This window comes from Bufo gargarizans, chromosome 6 (assembly GCF_014858855.1).
Source record: "Bufo gargarizans isolate SCDJY-AF-19 chromosome 6, ASM1485885v1, whole genome shotgun sequence".
Taxonomy (NCBI): Eukaryota; Metazoa; Chordata; class Amphibia; order Anura; family Bufonidae; genus Bufo; species Bufo gargarizans.
Genome location: NC_058085.1, coordinates 62,533,097 through 62,553,866, shown reverse-complemented (window position 1 = coordinate 62,553,866; position 20,770 = coordinate 62,533,097). Strand labels below are relative to the sequence as shown.

The following is a 20,770-nucleotide window of genomic DNA, read 5'->3' as shown; positions in this document are numbered from 1 at the left end:
GGTCTGAACGTGGGCATAGAAGTCTAGGGAGAGCTGGTAGGGATTTGTCAGGAGTAGTGTTGAGCGAACTTGTGTTTTAAGTTCGGCATCTAAAGTTCGGGTTGGGGTTATCAAAGTATCCCGTTATGGATTCCGCTACCACGGACCATAACGGAATTTAGAATCCATAACGGGATACTTCGATAATCTGAACTCGAACTTTAGACGCCGAACTTAAAACACAAGTTCGCTCAACACTAGTCAGGAGGTGACCTTTATCCCCAGCTTCTTGCCTAGACACTTGTTTGGTGGTATTCAGTGTATCTTGTATCCTGTACACCATGATAGTATGCTTCTTCCTGGAGTTCTGGAGGTGGCTGCTTGCTTTCTACCAGCTGAGGCTGAAGGGCTCAGACTGGGAATGATGATCTTTTGTCTCAGCCGAGACAAGATTCTGACTTGGATCCCTAGAACTGGGAGCTCCTACTTTCACAGCCTTTCCCTAGCCGGGGTGGCTGGCACACTAACTGAACTTTCTTCCCCACCCATGAGGCAGGATGTAGGAACATTCCACACCTCCTCACAGAGGGGGGAACTAAACTGGAATGTACTATTCCAGTCTAGAAATGCTAAACTGAACTAAGTCCCTGGAAACACATTGCTGCCACCTGCTGGTGAACATGAAAATTACAGCAAATACATTTAACAAGGGTTTCAATGCACATTTGTGAGAATGTTAGATAAAATCAGATTAGATGACAGTATAAATACACTTAAAAAGTTGTAGCGGGGTAAAAGAGTTTCGTAACATAACTCTGGGATTTTACAAGTCTACAATATTGAACTTTTTTCTCAATTTTCTAATTTTTGGAGATACTGACTTTGGGGCTTTCATTAGCTGTAAGCCATAATCAAGATTAAAAGAATTAAATCTTTGAAATAGATTATTCAGCGTGTAATGAATATATGCAGCTTAGTCCTATTGAAGTGAATGAGGCTGAGCTGCAGTACCAAGCACAGCCACTATCCAATAGATGGCGCTGTGATTAGTAAGATGTGAAGAGGCCGAGGCGATCACTGGAGTTCCGCTCGTGTCAGACCTTGACTGATATGATATTGATGACCTACCTCGATGAAAGGTTGATGATATCAAACACCCAGAAAACCCCCTTAAACAATAGGTAATTTTCTGATGACACATTCCCTTTAATCTTGATTCCATACTAAAATTCACGGTAAGCCAGAAAATTATATCTTGAACTATAGTACATAGTAAAGCTAAAATGTAGGCATCCTTCATGTTCTGCTTGACAGATACCCATAGGTCTCCAACACATATGCAACTCCTAAAGTGACCACATCCCGATGCAGGTTCTCATCACTTTATAAAATGGAGATAACACTAAACTGGACAGTGTCCCCACTCCCATTGCAGCCTCACAGGCTCTCTTTATGATACATATGCCTTTAAAAAAGAGATCAAGGATCGGAAAAATTTCCTTAGACATTTGCTGTATTTTTTATCATCACTTGTGGAACCTCATGTGAGATTCATTATGTCTCAACAAAGGTCAACGCGATGTCGCTGTATCCACCTAGTCAGCAAGAGCCTATTACACCACATGCCTGGGTGATGTGTTCTTCATAAATTCATCATAGTCCTTTTAGTACAAATTTTGTAATAAAGGACTATGATAAATGTATTAAGAATTCTCCATTAAATTCATAGACAATAAGAATATCTAAGAAAAATAATATTCTAAGAGAAAACCGTTTTTAATTTCACAAATAAATCTCTTGTAAATACTGGTCTCATTGAAGAGATCCAGCAGTATATGGAATATATTGTTTATTAGTGTTGGGCGCGAATATTCCAATCGCGAATATCGGCACTTCGAGAATATTTAGAATATAGTGATATATATTTGAAATGTTGAATATTGTAGATTTTTTTTTCTTCATAAGTAACCTCCCTTCTTGCTTGTGGGCCAATGAGACGGCTGCAATGTCTTTGTCTGAGCCTAGCAACATCCCTAGCAACCAATAGGAAACCTGCCTACCCCTTACTATATAAGGACCTCCCCAGCAGCCATTTTCTACAGTTTTTTTAAAGTCCAGAGAGAGACAGCAGTGTCATTGCTTTGCTCTGTGCTTTCCACACTACATTAGATAGTTAGTTAGCTTATATATATATTATAGATAGTTAGCGGGAGATAGTCAGTGTAGGTTAGATAGTGATATAGTGTAGATGTTGCAGTGCAGGGTGTTAGGTAGTGTTATACAGGTCCTTCTAAAAAAATTAGCATATTGTGATAAAGTTCATTATTTTCTGTAATGTACTGATAAACATTAGACTTTCATATATCTTAGATTCATTACACACAACTGAAGTAGTTCAAGCCTTTTATTGTTTTAATATTGATGATTTGGGCATACAGCTCATGAAAACCCAAAATTCCTATCTCAAAAAATTAGCATATCATGACAAGGTTCTCTAAACGAGCTATTAACCTAATCATCTGAATCAACTAATTAACTCTAAACACCTGCAAAAGATTCCTGAGGCTTTTAAAAACTCCCAGCCTGGTTCATTACTCAAAACCGCAATCATGGGTAAGACTGCCGACCTGACTGCTGTCCAGAAGGCCATCATTGACACCCTCAAGCAAGAGGGTAAGACACAGAAAGAAATTTCTGAACGAATAGGCTGTTCCCAGAGTGCTGCATCAAGGCACCTCAGTGGGAAGTCTGTGGGAAGGAAAAAGTGTGGCAGAAAACGCTGCACAACGAGAAGAGGTGACCGGACCCGGAGGAAGATTGTGGAGAAGGACCGATTCCAGACCTTGGGGGACCTGCGGAAGCAGTGGACTGAGTCTGGAGTAGAAACATCCAGAGCCACCGTGTACAGGCGTGTGCAGGAAATGGGCTACAGGTGCCGCATTCCCCAGGTCAAGCCACTTTTGAACCAGAAACAGCGGCAGAAGCGCCTGACCTGGGCTACAGAGAAGCAGCACTGGACTGTTGCATGTCATTCGGAAATCAAGGTGCCAGAGTCTGGAGGAAGACTGGGGAGAGGGAAATGCCAAAATGCCTGAAGTCCAGTGTCAAGTACCCACAGTCAGTGATGGTCTGGGGTGCCATGTCAGCTGCTGGTCTTGGTCCACTGTGTTTTATCAAGGGCAGGGTCAATGCAGCTAGCTATCAGGAGATTTTGGAGCACTTCATGCTTCCATCTGCTGAAAAGCTTTATGGAGATGAAGATGTCATTTTTCAGCACGACCTGGCACCTGCTCACAGTGCCAAAACCACTGGTAAATGGTTTACTGACCATGGTATTACTGTGCTCAATTGGCCTGCCAACTCTCCTGACCTGAACCCCATAGAGAATCTGTGGGATATTGGGAAGAGAAAGTTGAGAGACGCAAGACCCAACACTCTGGATGAGCTTAAGGCCGCTATCGAAGCCTCCTGGGCCTCCATGACACCTCAGCAGTGCCACAGGCTGATTGCCTCCATGCCACACCGCATTGAAGCAGTCATTTCTGCAAAAGGATTCCCGACCAAGTATTGAGTGCATAACTGAACATAATTATTTGAAGGTTGACTTTTTTTGTATTAAAAACACTTTTATTGGTCGGATGAAATATGCTAATTTTTTTAGATAGGAAATTTGGGTTTTCATGAGCTGTATGCCAAAATCATCAATATTAAAACAATAAAAGGCTTGAACTACTTCAGTTGGTGTGTAACAAATCTAAAATATATGAAAGTCTAATGTTTATCAGTACATTACAGAAAATAATGAACTCTATCACAATATGCTAATTTTTTGAGAAGGACCTGTAGGTTCTGCTGTCCATACATACATGCAGACCTGCTAAAATGTGGTGTCAAGTATTGCGCCAAAATACTTGCATTATTAGTGCCGATTAGCGCAATCGCGAATATATTGGAGCACTCTAACTGCATATAAAGCCATTTTTAATGCCAACCATTTTATCCAGTCCCAGGAAAATTTCTAGCAGCTTGGAAAATGTAGCAAAAATGACCCACACCTGTATTTCGCGCACATTACGCAATTTTTCACAATGAAATAAATAATCTTGAATTCGTTGGTGCCTCATCTCGTGACCCAGTATGGCTACCACAGTGGTACATACCCGCTCTGCTTCTAGCATTCTGGTGAAGAATATATTGCATTCCATTAAAGAGTGAGCCTATTTTCGTTTTTGCATTTTTGATTTTTTCCTCCCCACGTTCCAATAGCCATACCTTTTTTATTTGTCCATTCACATAGCCATATGAGGGCTTAATTTTTGCGGGACATTTTTGCGACCATTGTATAACATCTGCGGGTGATCTGATATTGGTGACCTATCCTGAGGATAGGTCATCAATATGTAAGTCCCGGAAATCCCCTCTAAAGTGAATGTCCACCTGAATATTATATTATTTTTAACATGTTCTAAATTCTGTAGTTAATTTCTTAATAAATCTTTATGGTGGTTGGAGCTTTATTTTTCTGAGAAATAGCTACGAATCCCCTTTTTATAGGCATAGATTGAAAATGTAGCATGCAGCAACCTGCAGTCACCACTAGAGGGCGCCCACTGCATGCTGTTATACATTGAACTCTCTCAGGAGTCATATTGCTGTTTTTCAAACCTACTTATTACATGCATAGCTGGCTCCAGGATTACCTGGGCCCTTTGGGTGATAGAGTCACTGTAGGGCCAAACTGTACACTAGTAATGACACTGGTGATGTTTTTGTAACAGCTTTTGCTGCATTTGTATGTTTTTTTTTGTAAAAACATCAGAAATATATTTCCCTGTAAGGCTACACACTAGCGTTCGATCGGATCCGTTCTGAACGGATCCGCTCATATTAATGCAGACGGTGGCTCCGATCAGAACGGATCCGTCTGCATTATATTGGCAAAAAATGGCTAAGTGTGAAATTAGCCTGAGCGGATCCGTCCAGACTTTTACATTGAAAGTCAATGGGGGACGGATCCGTTTGAAGATTGAGCCATATTGTGGCATCTTCAAACGGATCCGTCCCCATTGACTTACATTTTAAGTCTGGACGGATCCGCACGGCCAGGCGGATACCCGAACGCTGCAAGCAGCGTTCAGGTGTCCGCCTGCTGAGCGGAGGCTGAACGCCGCCAGACTGATGCATTCTGAGCGGATCCGCATCCATTCAGACTGCATCAGGGCTGGACGGAAGCGTTCGGGTCCGCTCGTGAGCCCCTTCAAACGGAGCTCACGAGCGGACAGCCGAACGCTAGTGTGAAACTAGCCTTACTTCTACCCAAGAACAACCTGCTCCATATGAACATACCCCCGAAAGTACCCCGCACAGGGTTTTATGTACTATTATTGTCCGCATTACTGTTCTATTAGGGGCCAGCTGTTCCGTTCCACAAAATACAGAATACACACGGACGTCATACGTATTTTTTGCGGACCTCAAAATACATACGGTCGCGTGCATCAGCCCTTAGATGGAGGTGGCAGGCTCTTCGCACTCAAATGGATGAGGAACGTATGATTTCTTTTTTTGTTCTTTACACCATTTCAGGTAAAATTCATTCGTTACCACGAAGCACGAGGAAATTTGGCTTCGGTGAAAATCGAATTTTCCCTGAAATTCAGATCGAATTCCACTTTGTGAAGCTTGATTCGCTCAGCACTATATATAATGTATGGGTTGTTGTTAGTGATGAGTTAATCAGAGATAAAAAAAAATTAAAAACACACTCACCTTATCCATTTGCTCGCGGAGAGGCCGTCTTGGCCACCTTGATTTAAGAAATCACGTGCATGATGACGTCATCAGGTTAGCCGGGCGTGGTGATGTCATCACTCATGATGTCACCACCTCTGGCCAGCGCAGGGACTTGGTGATGTCGTACGTCACCCCGAGCAAGATTTTGTGTGGTTTGTTCAATCAAGATGGTCCCGACGGCCTCTCTCCACAAGCAAATGGAAGAGTATGTATTTATTTATTTTGCCACAATTTCAGGAAAAGCGTGAGGAAATTCAGCTTCGAAGCAAATCAAATTTTTCCTGAAATTTGGATCAAAGTCAATTTGTTTGGCTTCGATTTGCTCAACACTAGTTGTTGTGGTTATGGGGATACCGAGTCCATGTTACTTACTGCTCTGTGACATTTATTTAGTAATGTGTATGACAGAAATGCATTTATTACAATTGTTTTTAACGTTATTTTTTAGTAACTTTACTGAATGAAGTTTGAATTTGTAATTTTTTTCCTTTTTTTTTACTGTCATGAAGATAAAAGGTGTGCATTCACCTCAACTCCTTGTCGCATAATATATATGTATATGTACTGCATTAGCATGTAAGGGATTTATGGAGTGGGCTCACAGCCTGAGCTCATTCCGCACATGGCTGGTGCTGGCTGTACAGTACCCGGTTCAGTGATGATGCGAATCCCACTAATTTTGACCCCTCGAACGCTGTCAATAGTGACGATCGCATCTGTCGGGGCCCTCACAGTGAAATCACCTTGGGGGCCTTATGAAAGCTCCCAGAGTTGTCATACTGAGCTGCCTGAAAAGCTGCGTCTGAGACATTGCCTGACAGGCAGCCAGTGAAAATCCCATAGACTACAATAGTATTCTATTGCCGTCTACAGGACAAGTGATAAGAAAATAGCACGTTCAAGTCCCCTAAGGACTCATGCACGCGAACATATTTTCTTTCCGGGTCCGTTCCATGTTTTTTGTGGACCGTATGCGCAACCATTCCTTTCAATGTGTCCGCAAAAAAAAACCTGAAGTTAGTCTGTGTGCATTCCGTTTCCGTATGTCCGTTCCTCAAAACAATAGAACATGTCCTATTATTGTCCGCATAATGGACAAGTATAGGACTGTTCTATTAGGGGCCAGCTGTTCCGTTCCACAAAATACGGAATGCACACGGACGTCATTCGTATTTTTTGCGGATCTGTGTTTTGTGGACCACAAAATACATACGGTCGTGTGCATGAGGCCTAAGGGGAATAAAAATTACATTAAAAAAACTAAACGGTTTTTTAAAACACAATATAAAAAATTCAAATTACTCCCCTTTCCTAATTTTACATGTAAAAATAAACAATACAAAAAATAAACATAATAGGCATCTCCGCGTCTGAACTAATAAAACATTTAATAATTATCCTGCACAGTGAATACCGTAACGGAAATAAAAATCTACAATTCACCATTTTTTGGTCACCTTGTCCCCCCCCCAAAAAAAAATTGAATAAAAGGTGATCAAAAAGTGATCATTAAAAACTACCGTTCACCTGCAAAAAACAGCCCTGTAGACAGATATGGGTGTCTGAAAACGGCGATGCAAACAAATTTTTATTTTTTCAAAGTTTTTTTTAAATATTTTTTTAAGTAGAAAAACATAATAAAAACTATACAAATTTGGTATCGGCGTTATTATACTGACCTGCAGAAAAAGAATGTGGTGTAATTTTTAGCGCATAGTGAACGCCATAATAACAAATTCGAAAAAAACCTTGGAGGAATTTTCTCTTTCAATTTCGACCCACAAATACGTTTTTCAATATAAGATATGGTAGAATAAATGGCGCCATTAAAAATTACAGCTTTTCCCGCAATAAAATAAGCTATGTGAATAAAAAATGTAAAACATCTGGGCTTTTGGAAGCTAGAAAGGGAAAAAGAAAAACGCAAAAAAATAAATAAAATAACTACCGGTAGCTATTTTTCTAGTCATACGTGATGATAATCATGTGTCCTAATAGCAGATTATGCTTCCTAAACAGTAATGATGCAGCTAATTTCATGACCTGTACGGGATCCTGGTGTGTGAACGGGCAATTGTGATGTAAGATTTGGCATGGGCACAGTTCTTATCACCTGTTACTGCAGGCCTGCCAGGAATATTCATTTTATTAAAATATAGGCTGCATTTCGAGATTTGGGAAATTTCCCAAGTACGGTATGACAAATAGGAGTACTGAAACCTATCTACTTATTACTGAGTAGCTAATTGCCGGAGCGGTGCCCCGTCTTAGCTAAGCAGTTATTTCCTGTGTGATCGGTAAGGCAAGTATTACTTATCTTATACAATCCTGATCTTTAGGCCTCATGCAAATGACTGTTTTCCGGGTCCACATTCGAGCCGCAGTTTCTGCGGCTCAGGGGTGCGGACCCATTCACTTCAATGGGGTCACAAAAGATGCGGACAGCACTCCGTTCCGAGGCCCCACAAAAAATATATAGCATGTCCTATTCTTGTCCGTTTTGCGAACAAGAATAGGCATGTCTACAATGGGCCGCCCGTTCCGCAAATTGCGGAAGGCACACGGGCAGCTTCCGTTTTTTGCGGATGCGCGGACCGCAAAAAATGGAACGGTTGTGTGCATCAGGCCTGATAACCTATGTTCTGGATAGTTCATCAGTCTCTGATTAGTGGGGGTCCGACACCCGAAAGGCCAAGGCGCTCTGCAGTCTTCGCATATTTTACTCTAGGCCACTGACGTCACGTTCATTGGTCACATGGCCTAGGTACCGCTAAGACCTATTCAAGTGAATAGGGTTGATCTGGGATACCAAGCACAGCCACTATACAATGTACGGCATTGTGCTTGGTAATGTTGCAGGGTCCTCAAACGACTAATCGGCGGGGGTCCTTTGTCTCGTCCTGAGGATAGGTCATTAGTCAGAAAACTACCCGGGACCCCGACACCGGTGACCTTCTCGTTGCTTTTCCTAGGCTAGTGACGTCACGTTCAACAGTCACGTGGCCTAGATGCAGCTCAGCCCCTTTGAAGTGAATGGGGCTGAGCGCGATACCAAGCACAACCGCTATACAATGTACAGCACAGCGCTTAGTGAGCAGAGAGAAGGCTGTGGTGCCACTGTGAGTGCCAGTGCGTTCTTAAAGAGCTGATCGGCGGGGGGGCCAGGTGTCGGTGACAGATACTGATGTCTATTTATAGGATGTCATCAGAGAAAAAATCTTATAAAACCCTTTTAAGTCAAGTATCACTTATTTTATACCGCCCTGATTCCTTAAGGTGAGTATCATTTATTTTATACCGTCCTGATCAACAAGGCATGTATCACTTATTTTATACTGTCCTGACAAAATGTCACCAGTTGTGTCTGGGTCTAGCATAAAACAACTGATATATGGGAACCCAACCTTGGAGCCGACAATCCCTGGGGTCCTCCAATGATTGGCCCAGCAGGCAGGGGGCCAAGCTCTTCCTGGTCCTGTCGGGAGTGGTAGCGGCCGGTAATGAAGCAGTGGCAGAATCACGGACAGGTGAGCAGGGTTTTATGTTCAGGGGGACAGGGGAGGACCCCAGGGGTTGTTGGCTCCAAGACAGGAGAACCCCTTTAATACTTGTTCCACAGAGTCAATGAATATATAATGTCATAGACAGATGCTAGGACAGTAGTCCTTTATTCTAAGCTTCCTGGACTCCTATGGATATATGTCTTTGCGCATGGAGCAGTGTGCTGCTACGTATACTGTTTGCTCCTGCATGTCAGCCATAGGAGGGTTCACCTGCCCTTTATTACATATTGTTTGGAGGTATTGGTCAAATTTTATCGTTTTTAAATTAAAGATGATGTCTGTCAGCGATGGGCGAGCGCTATTATAAATGCCCATCGTGCTCATTAAAAATGAAAGCTGTGCTGTGATAGTTTTTTCCTATGGGCAACACAAACTGTCTATTAGTTCCATAAACCTTCCCCATTTGTGTATGTTGAACAGACCAAAAAAAGCAAATGGCAAGAGCACACAAAAAAAATGCTTTTTCCAACATGGCCGCCTTGTCCAAAATACAATAATTGTTCTAGATTTGGCTGTTTAAACGGGTTGTATGAGAATAGAAAGGTCTGTATCCTCCATATTGATAGGATATGCCAGGAAGTTCTGGCAATCCCTAGAATGGGGCACTTGGACTAAGACTGGGTTTACACATTGCAGCCCCAGTACTGCCGAGACCATGGTAACATGCAGAATGGTGAGGAATCCAAAATGACTGCAGCTGTAATTAGTTTAGTTGGTCATGCAATTTTGCAGCTAAACGAAGGGTTATCACGTGGCCATGACGATCAGCATGTCAGCGACGTCTTCAATGTGCTTCAGCGTGTGCCTCATTCTAGGGATTGCCCGAAATTCATGGCCTATTCAGAACATGTGAATCCAGCCTAAGTGATGTACAGCAGCCTTGTCAGCTTAAGGGCTTATTCCCCGACCGTATGAATGGTTACACATCTGTTCCGCAATTTTGTGGAAGAGGTGCGGACCTATTCATTTCAATTGAGCCGCGCAAGATGCGGCCAGCATTGGACAGTGTGCTGTCCGCATCCGTCGTTCCATTCCGCGGTCCCGCAGAAAATATAGAGCATGTCCTATTCTTGTCTGAAATCACGGACAAGAATAGGCATTTTCTATATAGCGCCGGCCCTGTGTGTTCCGCAAATTGCGGATCCGCAGTTTACAGACCGTAAAACACAGCACGGTCGTGTGAATGAGCCCTTATCCTGGAACAGCACAACTTTCAACCAGACGATGGGTAGGAAACTTTTCACAGATCCATTTTCCTCAGTGGGACTGTTTTGCAGTTCTCGACCATGCATCCGGTCAGCAGAGGTGACATGGCCCCTTCGTTCTATCGGTGAGAATCCCAGCAGGAGATACACTATTGATGAGACTTTGATGGCAGCTATGTTCATGCAAGATAATGTTGGGATGTATCATGAGGGGCATTTTTACAGTCAGTTTTGCAAGAGTCTGCTTTGCTGTCATTTGAACCAAACATACCAAGCGTTACATGAGGTTTGATGAATTTGGTGCATCTGTCTTCATGTTCTTCCACTTTCTCCGCCATCGTTTTACTAGAGTAAGATTGTGAAAAAATTTCTGAAAAGTCACAATTGATAAATCTGACTTAAAGGGGTTGTCCAGTTTCAGAATTATATGCCTGAAATAAAGAACAGGTAAGTACTTACCTCATAGACCCTGCGCCGCGGCTCTAGTTCTTCTAGCTGGGCTCTATTTACAAGGCTGCAGCGGCGATGTCATGTTGACAACATGTAACCGCTGCAGCCAATCACTAACTTTGTTGGGGTGCACTGCTGAGGCCAGTGATTGGTACTTGTTCTTTATTTCAGGTGGATCCCCAGGATGGTCCGGTTTCCTCCTGAAACTGGACAACCCCTTTAAAACAGCAGACAGGCTAAGCACACCTAGTATCCTACCGACTTTTCAAAACTAGAGTGAGTGGTGTAAAAATGCAGGGGGTGATAAACCAGTGAAGTCATCGTACATTGGTCATCTGGCCTAGGTACCAACCACAGCTGTTATACAATACATTGTGCTTTGATGGGTACGCTGTGAAGAGACCACAGCACTCACCAGAACTCCAGTGAGCACAGCGGCCTCTTTTAGCAGCTGATCTTCGGGGGTGTCAGGAGTCGAACCCCTGCCGATCATATACTGATGACCTATCCTGAGGATAGGCCATCAATATCAAATTCCAAGAGAACCCCTTTAATGCTTCAGCATACCAAGGCACTTTGGACAGTTGTATGCTTCCAACATTATGGGAACAGTTTGGGGAAGGCTCTTTTCTGTTCCAACATGACTGTGTCCCGTGTACAAAGCAAGATCCATGAAGCCATGGTTGGGTGAGTTTGGTGGAAGAACTTGACTTTTGCAGTGAACTAGAATGGAGATTGCAAGTCAGGCCCTCTCATCCAACATCAGTGTCTGGCCTCACAAATGCTCTTCTGAATGAATTGGCAAAAAATTCCTACAGACAAAATCCAACATCTTGTAGAAAGCCTTCCCAGAAGAGCAAAGGTGGCACCTGTGACGCGATGTCACGTCCCCATCCGGATCTTATTAAAAAAATGACTGTCAGTTTTTCAAATTAACCACATTTAATCAGGAAACAGGATGTCCATATATGGTCGTTCCTGTAGCCCTTTGGAGACCACAGACTCTAATCACCCCCTGCTGAGATCACGTCACACCTCGGACAACTTCTAATAACAAACCCCAGCCCATACGTCTCCTGCCCACCTTGGAACCATGAAAATTAAACACATGCTAGTTGGCCCTTCCTTGCAGCCTGCTCAATTTACACATCAGAAGCAGAGATAGCTGGGAGGGAGGAGCGCATAGGAGAGACATGTGAACCGTGCTCTGAGAACCCCAAAAAGCATATTGGGGCTATATGGAATGATAACACAAAATGTAGATACCCTCAAAATGCACCTCTCACCCAGAGGAACCAGGAGAGTCCAAACTTGACAGCTCTGGGGTCTTCCCAGACTGGGAAATGGGTTACTAGTCACCTGGAGGGGAGAGAGGTGGGGTGTCACCCATAGAATCGTCCATAAATTCATGGGGGACCCAGCACAAGTGCCCGGTTTTTCATATTTATTACGCCGGCAAAGTTATGGGCCATTTTTGTAAAACTAGGGAAAACTGGCCTGGCCAGCAGCTGGGAGGGGCGAACAAGCCCTCCCAAACCCTCCTTCAGAAACACCCACCGTGCAGTCCTTGGCCAGCGATTGGCTGGGCCAAACCCCCTTACCCTCCCACAGAATGGGGGCATAAAAGTCAGTGCGCAATGGAAGAGGGGAGCTTCTTGCCCTGTGGTCACATTGCCGATAGGCTGTCCGTTGGAACGTAAGTTTGTGCCTGGATTTTGCATAGGCGAAATCCAAGATAGTATTTCTCTTTTTATCCCTGTTTATTTTCCACATGCTTCCCAGCTCGCTATTGTAATCTTTTTCTGTAAGTTTTTGTATGCATTGTTTGTTTCACTTCTGTGTTACTTAAAGTAAAAGATATTTTCATATCTTTTAAATTGTCTCTCTCTTATTGCTCTAAGCCCCACTGCAACAAAGTACTCGTACACCCTGAAGAGACCTACCTGTCTTATAGTCGACTGATATTCGAGACATAACTGTTTTATGATTCAATTGTGGTTAGCTTGTAGTGTGATAGTGGGGCTGATCTGTTAGTGGTCTGAACCCCTATACCTACAATTATAGAGTCGTTCCCTGACGAACGTGGTGGCAGCAGAAAATAAGGGGGGTCCAGGATTGACTGTTTGGGTAATTCTGAATCTCCCCCCTGTCACGGTCCACCCGCGGTTGGGCTTTTCTCCACGCTGGGGCGTCCTGGTGGTCGGAAGTCTGATTTAAACGGAGGTGGTCGTGACAGCACCAACTCCACATTAATGCCTATGGACTTCGAAAGGGATGTCATGAAAGCTCCTGTGGGTCCTCCTGCCTTCCAACACCAAACGGTCCACTGCTGATATCGTTTCTCCTGAAAACCATGGTGTAGTGTGGAGGTGTTCCAATACTTTTGTCCATGTAGTGTGGCATTGGTCGAGCTAGTACAACCTCTGCCATAGCACAAAAGGATGGATCTATATGAAAATTCAACGAAGACGAAAAATAATGACAAAGATAATAATCACAAGAAATCAGATATTTCCCATAGGAAAAAAATAAAAATAATATTATATATATAACATACAGGGTTGTACAGAAATGTCTGCGTTTTTTTTTTTAAACACATCACACTGTGGATTCTGAAATTTCTTGGTACAGAGGTAATTTTCTTGGCACCTGAATAATTCTTGAGGCTATGGAGAGTAAGGGGTCTCCGTGTGGCACATATTTGGCGAGGGGCAGTCTCTAGGCTAATGAATGATATAACTGGCACTGTAGTTGGATCTTGCTCGCTCAGTTGATGCCACTATCTGTAACAGAAGAAAAACAACATCACAATTACCTATGCTTTATACATGAAAGGTTCCTTCTCCTCATAAACAGTCAGAAGGATTTACAATTTCTTTCATATCGGGAAAAAATTGCTACAGTATTAGGGTGTATTCACACGATCGTATAAAGGGGTCCGCATCTGTTCCACAATTTTGTGGAATAGGTGTGGACCCATTCATTTCAATGCAGCTGCAAAAGATGCAGACAGCACACTGTGTTCTGTCTGCATCCATGGTTCCGTACCATGGCCACGCAAAAATGTAGAGCATGTCCTATTCTTGTCCACAATCGCGGACAATATTGGGCATTTTCTCTATGGTGCTGTCCATGTGCGGTCCGCACCGCAAAACACCTATGGTCGTGTGAATGTAGCCTAAAATAGATTTGGGTGAAATTATTAATAGTTTGTAAAGCTCACAGTGTAATACCACTTTTCACCTGCGGTGGTGCTGCAGAAAAACGGAATCCTTGCTGCCACTGATTACCGCTGATCACGGAGGGCACTAGCAGAGGGACACCCTCTAATCAGATTACTTTTGGGGGACTCTTGGAAAAAAGAGACTGTCCAAAGTGAACGGCCCCAATAAGGACTTAGGATTGTATTTATCACCTGTCACTTCTGTATGTTTAATTTTTTTTACTTTGCTTCTAAGTTCAAGCATAGTTTGAAATTTAGGCTAAACCCATCTGTGGTCAGAGATCACATTCAGTAGGACTGTATTCCTCGAAATATTTGACAGTTTGCCTACATAGTTGTATAAATCCGCCACTGAAGAAGGGGGGTACCCCGAAACGCGTATGGTACATTTGGACGGAGTAGCAAGCAACATATGAATATGGACTTTGCCATATGTGGCTTTCTCTAATGGTACAATACGGCCATTTATTACAAATCCAGGATAGAAATACGCCGCATAGAAACCTTCATTGGAAGACGCGAGACTAACAGACGCATATCCTACCACATATTACTTCCTGATCACGTGGACTTTCTATCACGTGTCACCGCGGGACGCCACGTTGAGACTACAAGGTCCAGCGGTGGACGAAAGAGAGGAGACGCTCGATAACCCAGTACCATCCGGTGGTAAAAAATTTTGACCGGCAGTGTGTAAAGGGATGTGTATATCGACCAAGTATATTGTTACCCGCATGGTTTCATGATACACGGAACGGACATATTTCTATATTCTTCTAATTTACTAGGCCACACCAATAGGAGCTACTGTCCGCAGTGACACGCTTGTATTTCTATGGGACATTTGTCTACAGTATATGTCCACCGGGCAACCACTTGTTTTAGGTGATATTTGGCTACTTACGGTGTTACAGTCATCATATACGGTACTACAGTCAGCATATTTGGATGTGCTAATATACCTTTGATCACTGTCAGCCGCTTGCTATCATTTTTAGATGTTTATGTATTTAGTATTTTATATATTTTTTATGTCATTTTTATATGATGCTCCACATGATTTAGTTCTATTAGTGTCTAATAAACATTACACTGCTTATATATCTGCTGCCCTAGGCTCCTAGATATTTTGAGTGCCCCTCCACTATTATAGTTGTATAAATCTGCCATAAAGTGACATACTGTAAAAAACATATACCGTGCAATATATATTTTTCAGTTATGCTGGTCAAACCAATGCCAAAAGGGCACAGATTTACAATATGTTTGGTCATTAAAGGGAATCTGTCTGCAGTTTTGATCATGTTAAACTGCTGACGGCACTAGGTAGAGCAGGACAAACATAAACTTTATCATCAGGAGTACTCAGAATGTGAAGTTTTATTCTGCTAGAATAAAATGAAATGCCATACTCACACTACTCCTGATGAGAAAAGCTCCACAAATGGATATGTTTCTACTACCTAGTGCTGTCAACAATTTTGCATGGTCAAAACTGCTGAGACTCCCTTTGAAGTTTATACATGCATCAGTGTATACATCAGGCCATTTCCCTAGCATATAGGATGAAGTGCATCACAGACATGATGTGAATTGAGCCTAAAGATTTTCATACACATTAGTTTAGTTTTGTCCGAATCAGTTGATTTTGGTGGGACCAGCCATCCATCTAATGTGTATGGGGGTGTCCCAACTTTACCCAGTGGCATATACGGAAAGAAGGATTGGGCTGTTGGATTTCAACAAGCTATATGCTAAAGCTATAGTACATGATAAATTGGAATGACTAAATCCACTACAGAAGAAAAATAAATTGTAGACTAAAACAGACAGATACTTAAAAATGCATTAAAGGGGTTGTGCAAGAACGGGGAGAGGTGGATTGGCAAACCCACCCCCCACCTCTAAAGGGAAGTTTGCGTACCTGTTTCCTGGCTCTGGGTTCCCGCTCCTTCTCCTCCCGGCATTTGATGCCACGGCCAGTGATTGATTGATGTTCACAGTGAGGGAGCCCAACAGAACAGCCCAGGCCTGAAGGAGAAGGAAACCAGCACCGGGAAGCAGGTCAGTAAGTTGGCAGGCCCGGCCAAGTGGGGGTGATCTGCCAACCCCTCCCCCACATTCGTGCACAACCCCTATAACACTGACAAAGGCCGTCTGATCTTCACAAACTGACCACCACTATACACAACCCACCATACAACCATGATGAAATGTAATATACGGTCACTTACAGCTCAGTATCTCCCATCGACATGGGTCTCTCCAGTGCCTGTTTTCTCCTCTGAATGCCGTCTAGGATTTTTTTACGTGGTCCGAGTGGGATTCTTATGCTTTTCAGGTCATGGTCCGAGCAGAGTGTGAGAGCTGCCAAGTCTATCTTCTCATCCTGAAGCACGGAGACCAGCTCAGACATCTGTAGTGAAGCCAAGAACGTCTCTAACGGAGTTGTGTCCTGCTCTCCTTCCTCATCTAGTCCTAAATCCTCATCTTCCCACGGTAACTCCTGCTCATTTCTTGCCTCCAAACTGCCAGCGCTGCCGATGCTGTCGTCTAGACTTGTAGAACGTTTTAGTCGACTGCGTAGCTTCACCTCCTCACCTTCCATATTGAGCGCAGTGTCCTCCTGACTTCCAATGCCACAAAGCCCACTGCTAAGATAGTTTCTCCTAAAAACCATGGTACCAAGGCCCGGTCTGGTAAACAGAGAATCATGTCCAGAATCTGTGCTGACCTCAGAGTGGGCTGACTCCACGTGAAGTCCAGGGTCACTCACTGCTCTAGACAACGAATCTTCTTCATGTGAAAACATTTCTCGAAGGTGTTGGCGAGCTCTGTCCCGGGAGCTTGCGTAAGTTCCCTGCTTGACGAACATAACATCGTTGCCTAGCTGAAGTCCGGAGAGTGAGCGCACGCTTTTCCTACCGTCTTCGTATATCTTAAAAGTCCCATCGTTCTGCTTCCTTCTCTCCAGCTTCTTCTGCATCTTAGTTTTGCCCTTGGTGGTGCCGGCAGCATGTGAATATGGCATGGTAGAGAGCAATGTGGCACTCGGGAAGCGTTGGCTCACTGAGCTGAGGAAAGGAAAAAACAGTAAAGAAAATTACAGTACAGATATCCAAATTATTGATTTTTCAAGTAAAAAAAGTGTTGAGAGCGTCGTAAAACACTGAGACCCCTTTCAGAAGAGCTAGTTTTCCGCGCGGGTGCAATGCGTGATGCGAACGCATTGCGCCCGCTCTGAATCCGGACCCATTCATTTCAATGGGTCTGTATACATGTTTTTCACGCATCACTTGTGCGTTGTGTGAATATCGCAGCATGTTCTATATTCTGCGTTTTTTACGCAGCCCTGGCCCCATAGAAGTGAATGGGGCTGCATTTTCCACTGATGGTTGCTAAGAGATGTTGTTTGTGAACTTGCCTGCGAAATGGTGCAAGTTTTCCTAAACGCATCCGGACCTAATCTCTTGTGAAAGGGGCCTAAGGGGGAGATTTATCATCTCCCTTACAGTAAGCTAGTTTTAAAAAAATCGCAAGCTGCGTGTTGATGACTTTATGCAGTACTTTTAATCCGGCTGCCTCTCACCATGGGCTGCTGTGCCACCGCCGGAACTCCGCCCCCATTATAGTCAATAGGGACAGAGCGGCAGTCCGGGGGCACACGTAAACTAGCGGCAGGACGGATCCGACAGGCTCTTCACCCGCCGGAACAGCCTGCCGGAGTCCCCTGCCTCTAATGTGAAAGTACCCTAAGAAGGAGGGGGGGGGGGGGGGGGGGGGGGGGCGGTAGGCAATTTATTATAAGGGAAATATCTGAAGTCGATTTTGCTTGTGACTGTGTTGGAGTACTTTTAGATAAATTGATAAAATATTGCACTTTGTCCTCATGCACACGAGGAATATAACGGAATTTAAGGACAGAATGCAAACGGAACCTTTTAGAGGCATTATGTTTTGTTCGTCCTAATAGAGTTCTATGGGCACAAATAACAATTCCGTCTTACGTCAATGATCAGGGGCAGGGTGTTCCAGCCCACACAGGGTCAGTGATTAGGGGCAGGATGTTCCAGTCCATACAGGGTCAGTGATCAGGGGCAGGGTGTGCCAGTCCATACAGGGTCAGTGATCAGGGACAGGGTGTGCCAGTCCATACAGGGTCAGTGATCAGGGACAGGGTGTGCCAGTCCATACAGGGTGAGTGATCAGGCGCAGGGTGTGCCAGTCCATACAGGAGTGCCAGTGGTCCCAGAGCTAGTGAGCAGGACTGGCCTGTACCATAACTGTTCCTTCTGCTGCATTTCTCAGTATTTTCTGACATATGAAACAGAACTGCAGGAGTAGGCCTTGAGACATAACAAGATTAGTTATGTCTCAAGGCCTGTTTAAAAAGCCAAATACTGACTTATGGGACAGCTGCCCGCCAACAGGTGGCGCCAGAGGCACAGCCTTTTTTCTTTTTGGAATGAATTTGTAATACCTGCCTCACAGAAGAGCCCTGCATGGTCTATAAGACAAGTGGTGCTTATGTGAAGAAAGAAGGTATGTAAAGTTTTAATGTATTAATCTAGAACCATTAAGAAAGATTTACTAGATTTAAAAAGACGCTGTGGGCAAAATGAAGACTGTTTTAAACCTGGTGCAGGCCCGAGGGGGTGCAGCATGAGCTCAAAAAAAGAATCCATGTACCATGTATACCCCAGTTAGGCCCTGCACCAAGCGTGACACTGTGCTTTACAAACCTCACTTCATTAAGCAACAGATCAACCGCAACACTTCCAATGTAATCTATTTCGGATACTGTACATGTAGGCGATGGACATTTGCCCTTATTGCTATTATGTAAAGCCAACTCCCTCCTTTGAAAGAAAATAAGTAAGCAGGCACACTCTGATTTGGGTCAATATATTAATTTATTTGTATATATAGTGAATGTAAGATGTATTAAAATAATGTTCAATAAAGTATCGTATTGGGGAATTGAGTTAGCTGTCCTTTTTAATGGACTGGAATTATGGATGTAGAGATGAGTGGGTTATCATTCAGTGGTCACCAGCTGGTATTCAGAATGTTATAAAAATAAAATATATATGAATATATATAAATATAAAATGTGCGCTAGAAAAATTATGCGCTAGAAAAACGAAGAGTGTAAAAAATGAAGAAGGTAAAAAAATAAGTAAGGTAGTTGTCCTTATGAGTAGAATTGTCTTTTCATGAAATAATCTCAGAATAATATGTTTTGCTCTTTATATAGGGTAGTCTTATTCTTTTATGATGATATTCTCTAGATAGGAGGTAAATAAATAAATGAATATTGCGCCTTGTGACTCCTTTTATATGATCCGTGCTATTAAGTGGAGGGTACGTGATGTGCCTTAATGTAATAGGTCAGTTAAATTTCATAGAGCCGCAAGCATGTACATTAATATATTGAAGCAGTAAAATGATGTGATGCTTCTCATGCGGGTGCTTTGGGAGGAAGGGGTGCTCTGTGCCTGAGTGCGGCGTCCCGCACTTTCTCTGGCTACAGAGGTCACCTACCCTTCACCCCTCCTTCCCTACTTTATTGCACTTTGAAGGAATAACCTGCACTGTGATTTATGCTGTTGTGTGCACCTATATTGTTTCATAGTGCTGAACTGCATTTATATGTTTATTGTAATATATCTTGCTCATATACACTGTTATTACACTGTATTTACACTGCACTGTGGAAAGGGTTAATGCACAGTCAGCTAATACTAATGATTGTGTACCTATGCAAGGACCTTCTGACTGTCTCCTTTAGCTCTGTGGTTTATGTCTGAAAACTGCTATACAAGTCTATGATAGACAGAAATTGTAACACTGTTTCTGTTTAGGCTGTGCTTCTCCACTCCACACCTTCGACTAGAAGGTACTAGTTTAGCTAGAAACTGTATATAAGGAGAGCAGTCAGAGCCCCTGTCTGTATGAAATATTCTGCCGGTCTGTACATAGGAACCAGTGCTTAGTAGGAGAGACTCTGCCAGACTGCATGGGTGATCAAAAGAAGATGCTGATATGGGGATGCTTAGCCACACTCCCTGGGTTACCAGCCCGTTGATCAGGGAGTATTCCGGACTACTGATCCACAGACCCTGGCTCACCAGCCCTCTGGCCAGAGTACCAGCCTTCTGAGAGAGCCTGTCTCCTACCCTGACTATCTGGACTTCTTTCCCATTGGAGTGCACCACACCGTATCCTTATCTGCAGTGATCAGCAACACGTGGTGACACCCCAAACCTGGCCACTGCATAAGGAGACATTTATCCCACATTTCTAGACAGACAGCAAAGGAAGTGTCAGCTGTATCATTGCATTTTGGACATTCTTTAGTTGGGCAAACATAGAAAAGGGTTGATCCTCGTGGAAATGTCAAACAAAAGATATTTAATCTGCAAACTTTCTGACGTTTCGTGCTAGGAACAATAACCCCGCAGGGCAGAAACAGAAAACAAGACCTGATTTTGAAATATTAAAATGAATGCTAATGAAAATGCACAACAATGTACACTGTAATTCAGGTGTGAAAT

General features: G+C 43.4%; 1 protein-coding gene and 1 long non-coding RNA gene across 3 annotated transcripts in view; one reads left to right on the top strand and one right to left on the bottom strand.

Annotated features, from left to right (window-relative positions):
* The window catches only part of LOC122942449, a 60,055-nt gene that overhangs the window by 13,712 nt on the left and 25,573 nt on the right, over positions 1 to 20,770 (top strand). The window lies entirely within an intron of this gene.
* Positions 13,519 to 20,770, bottom strand: part of USH1G (USH1 protein network component sans) — a 38,566-nt gene continuing 31,314 nt past the window's right edge. The window contains exons 3-4 of one of the 2 annotated variants that reach the window (XM_044300074.1): positions 16,448 to 17,287; positions 13,519 to 13,773 (exon numbers count right to left, since the gene is read on the bottom strand). In XM_044300074.1, coding sequence (XP_044156009.1) covers positions 13,770 to 13,773; positions 16,448 to 17,287 — 844 coding nt within the window. In that variant the 3' untranslated portion in view covers positions 13,519 to 13,769. Of the gene's footprint in view, positions 13,774 to 16,443; positions 17,288 to 20,770 lie in introns of those variants that run through there. The other variant, XM_044300075.1, reaches the window with a different exon arrangement.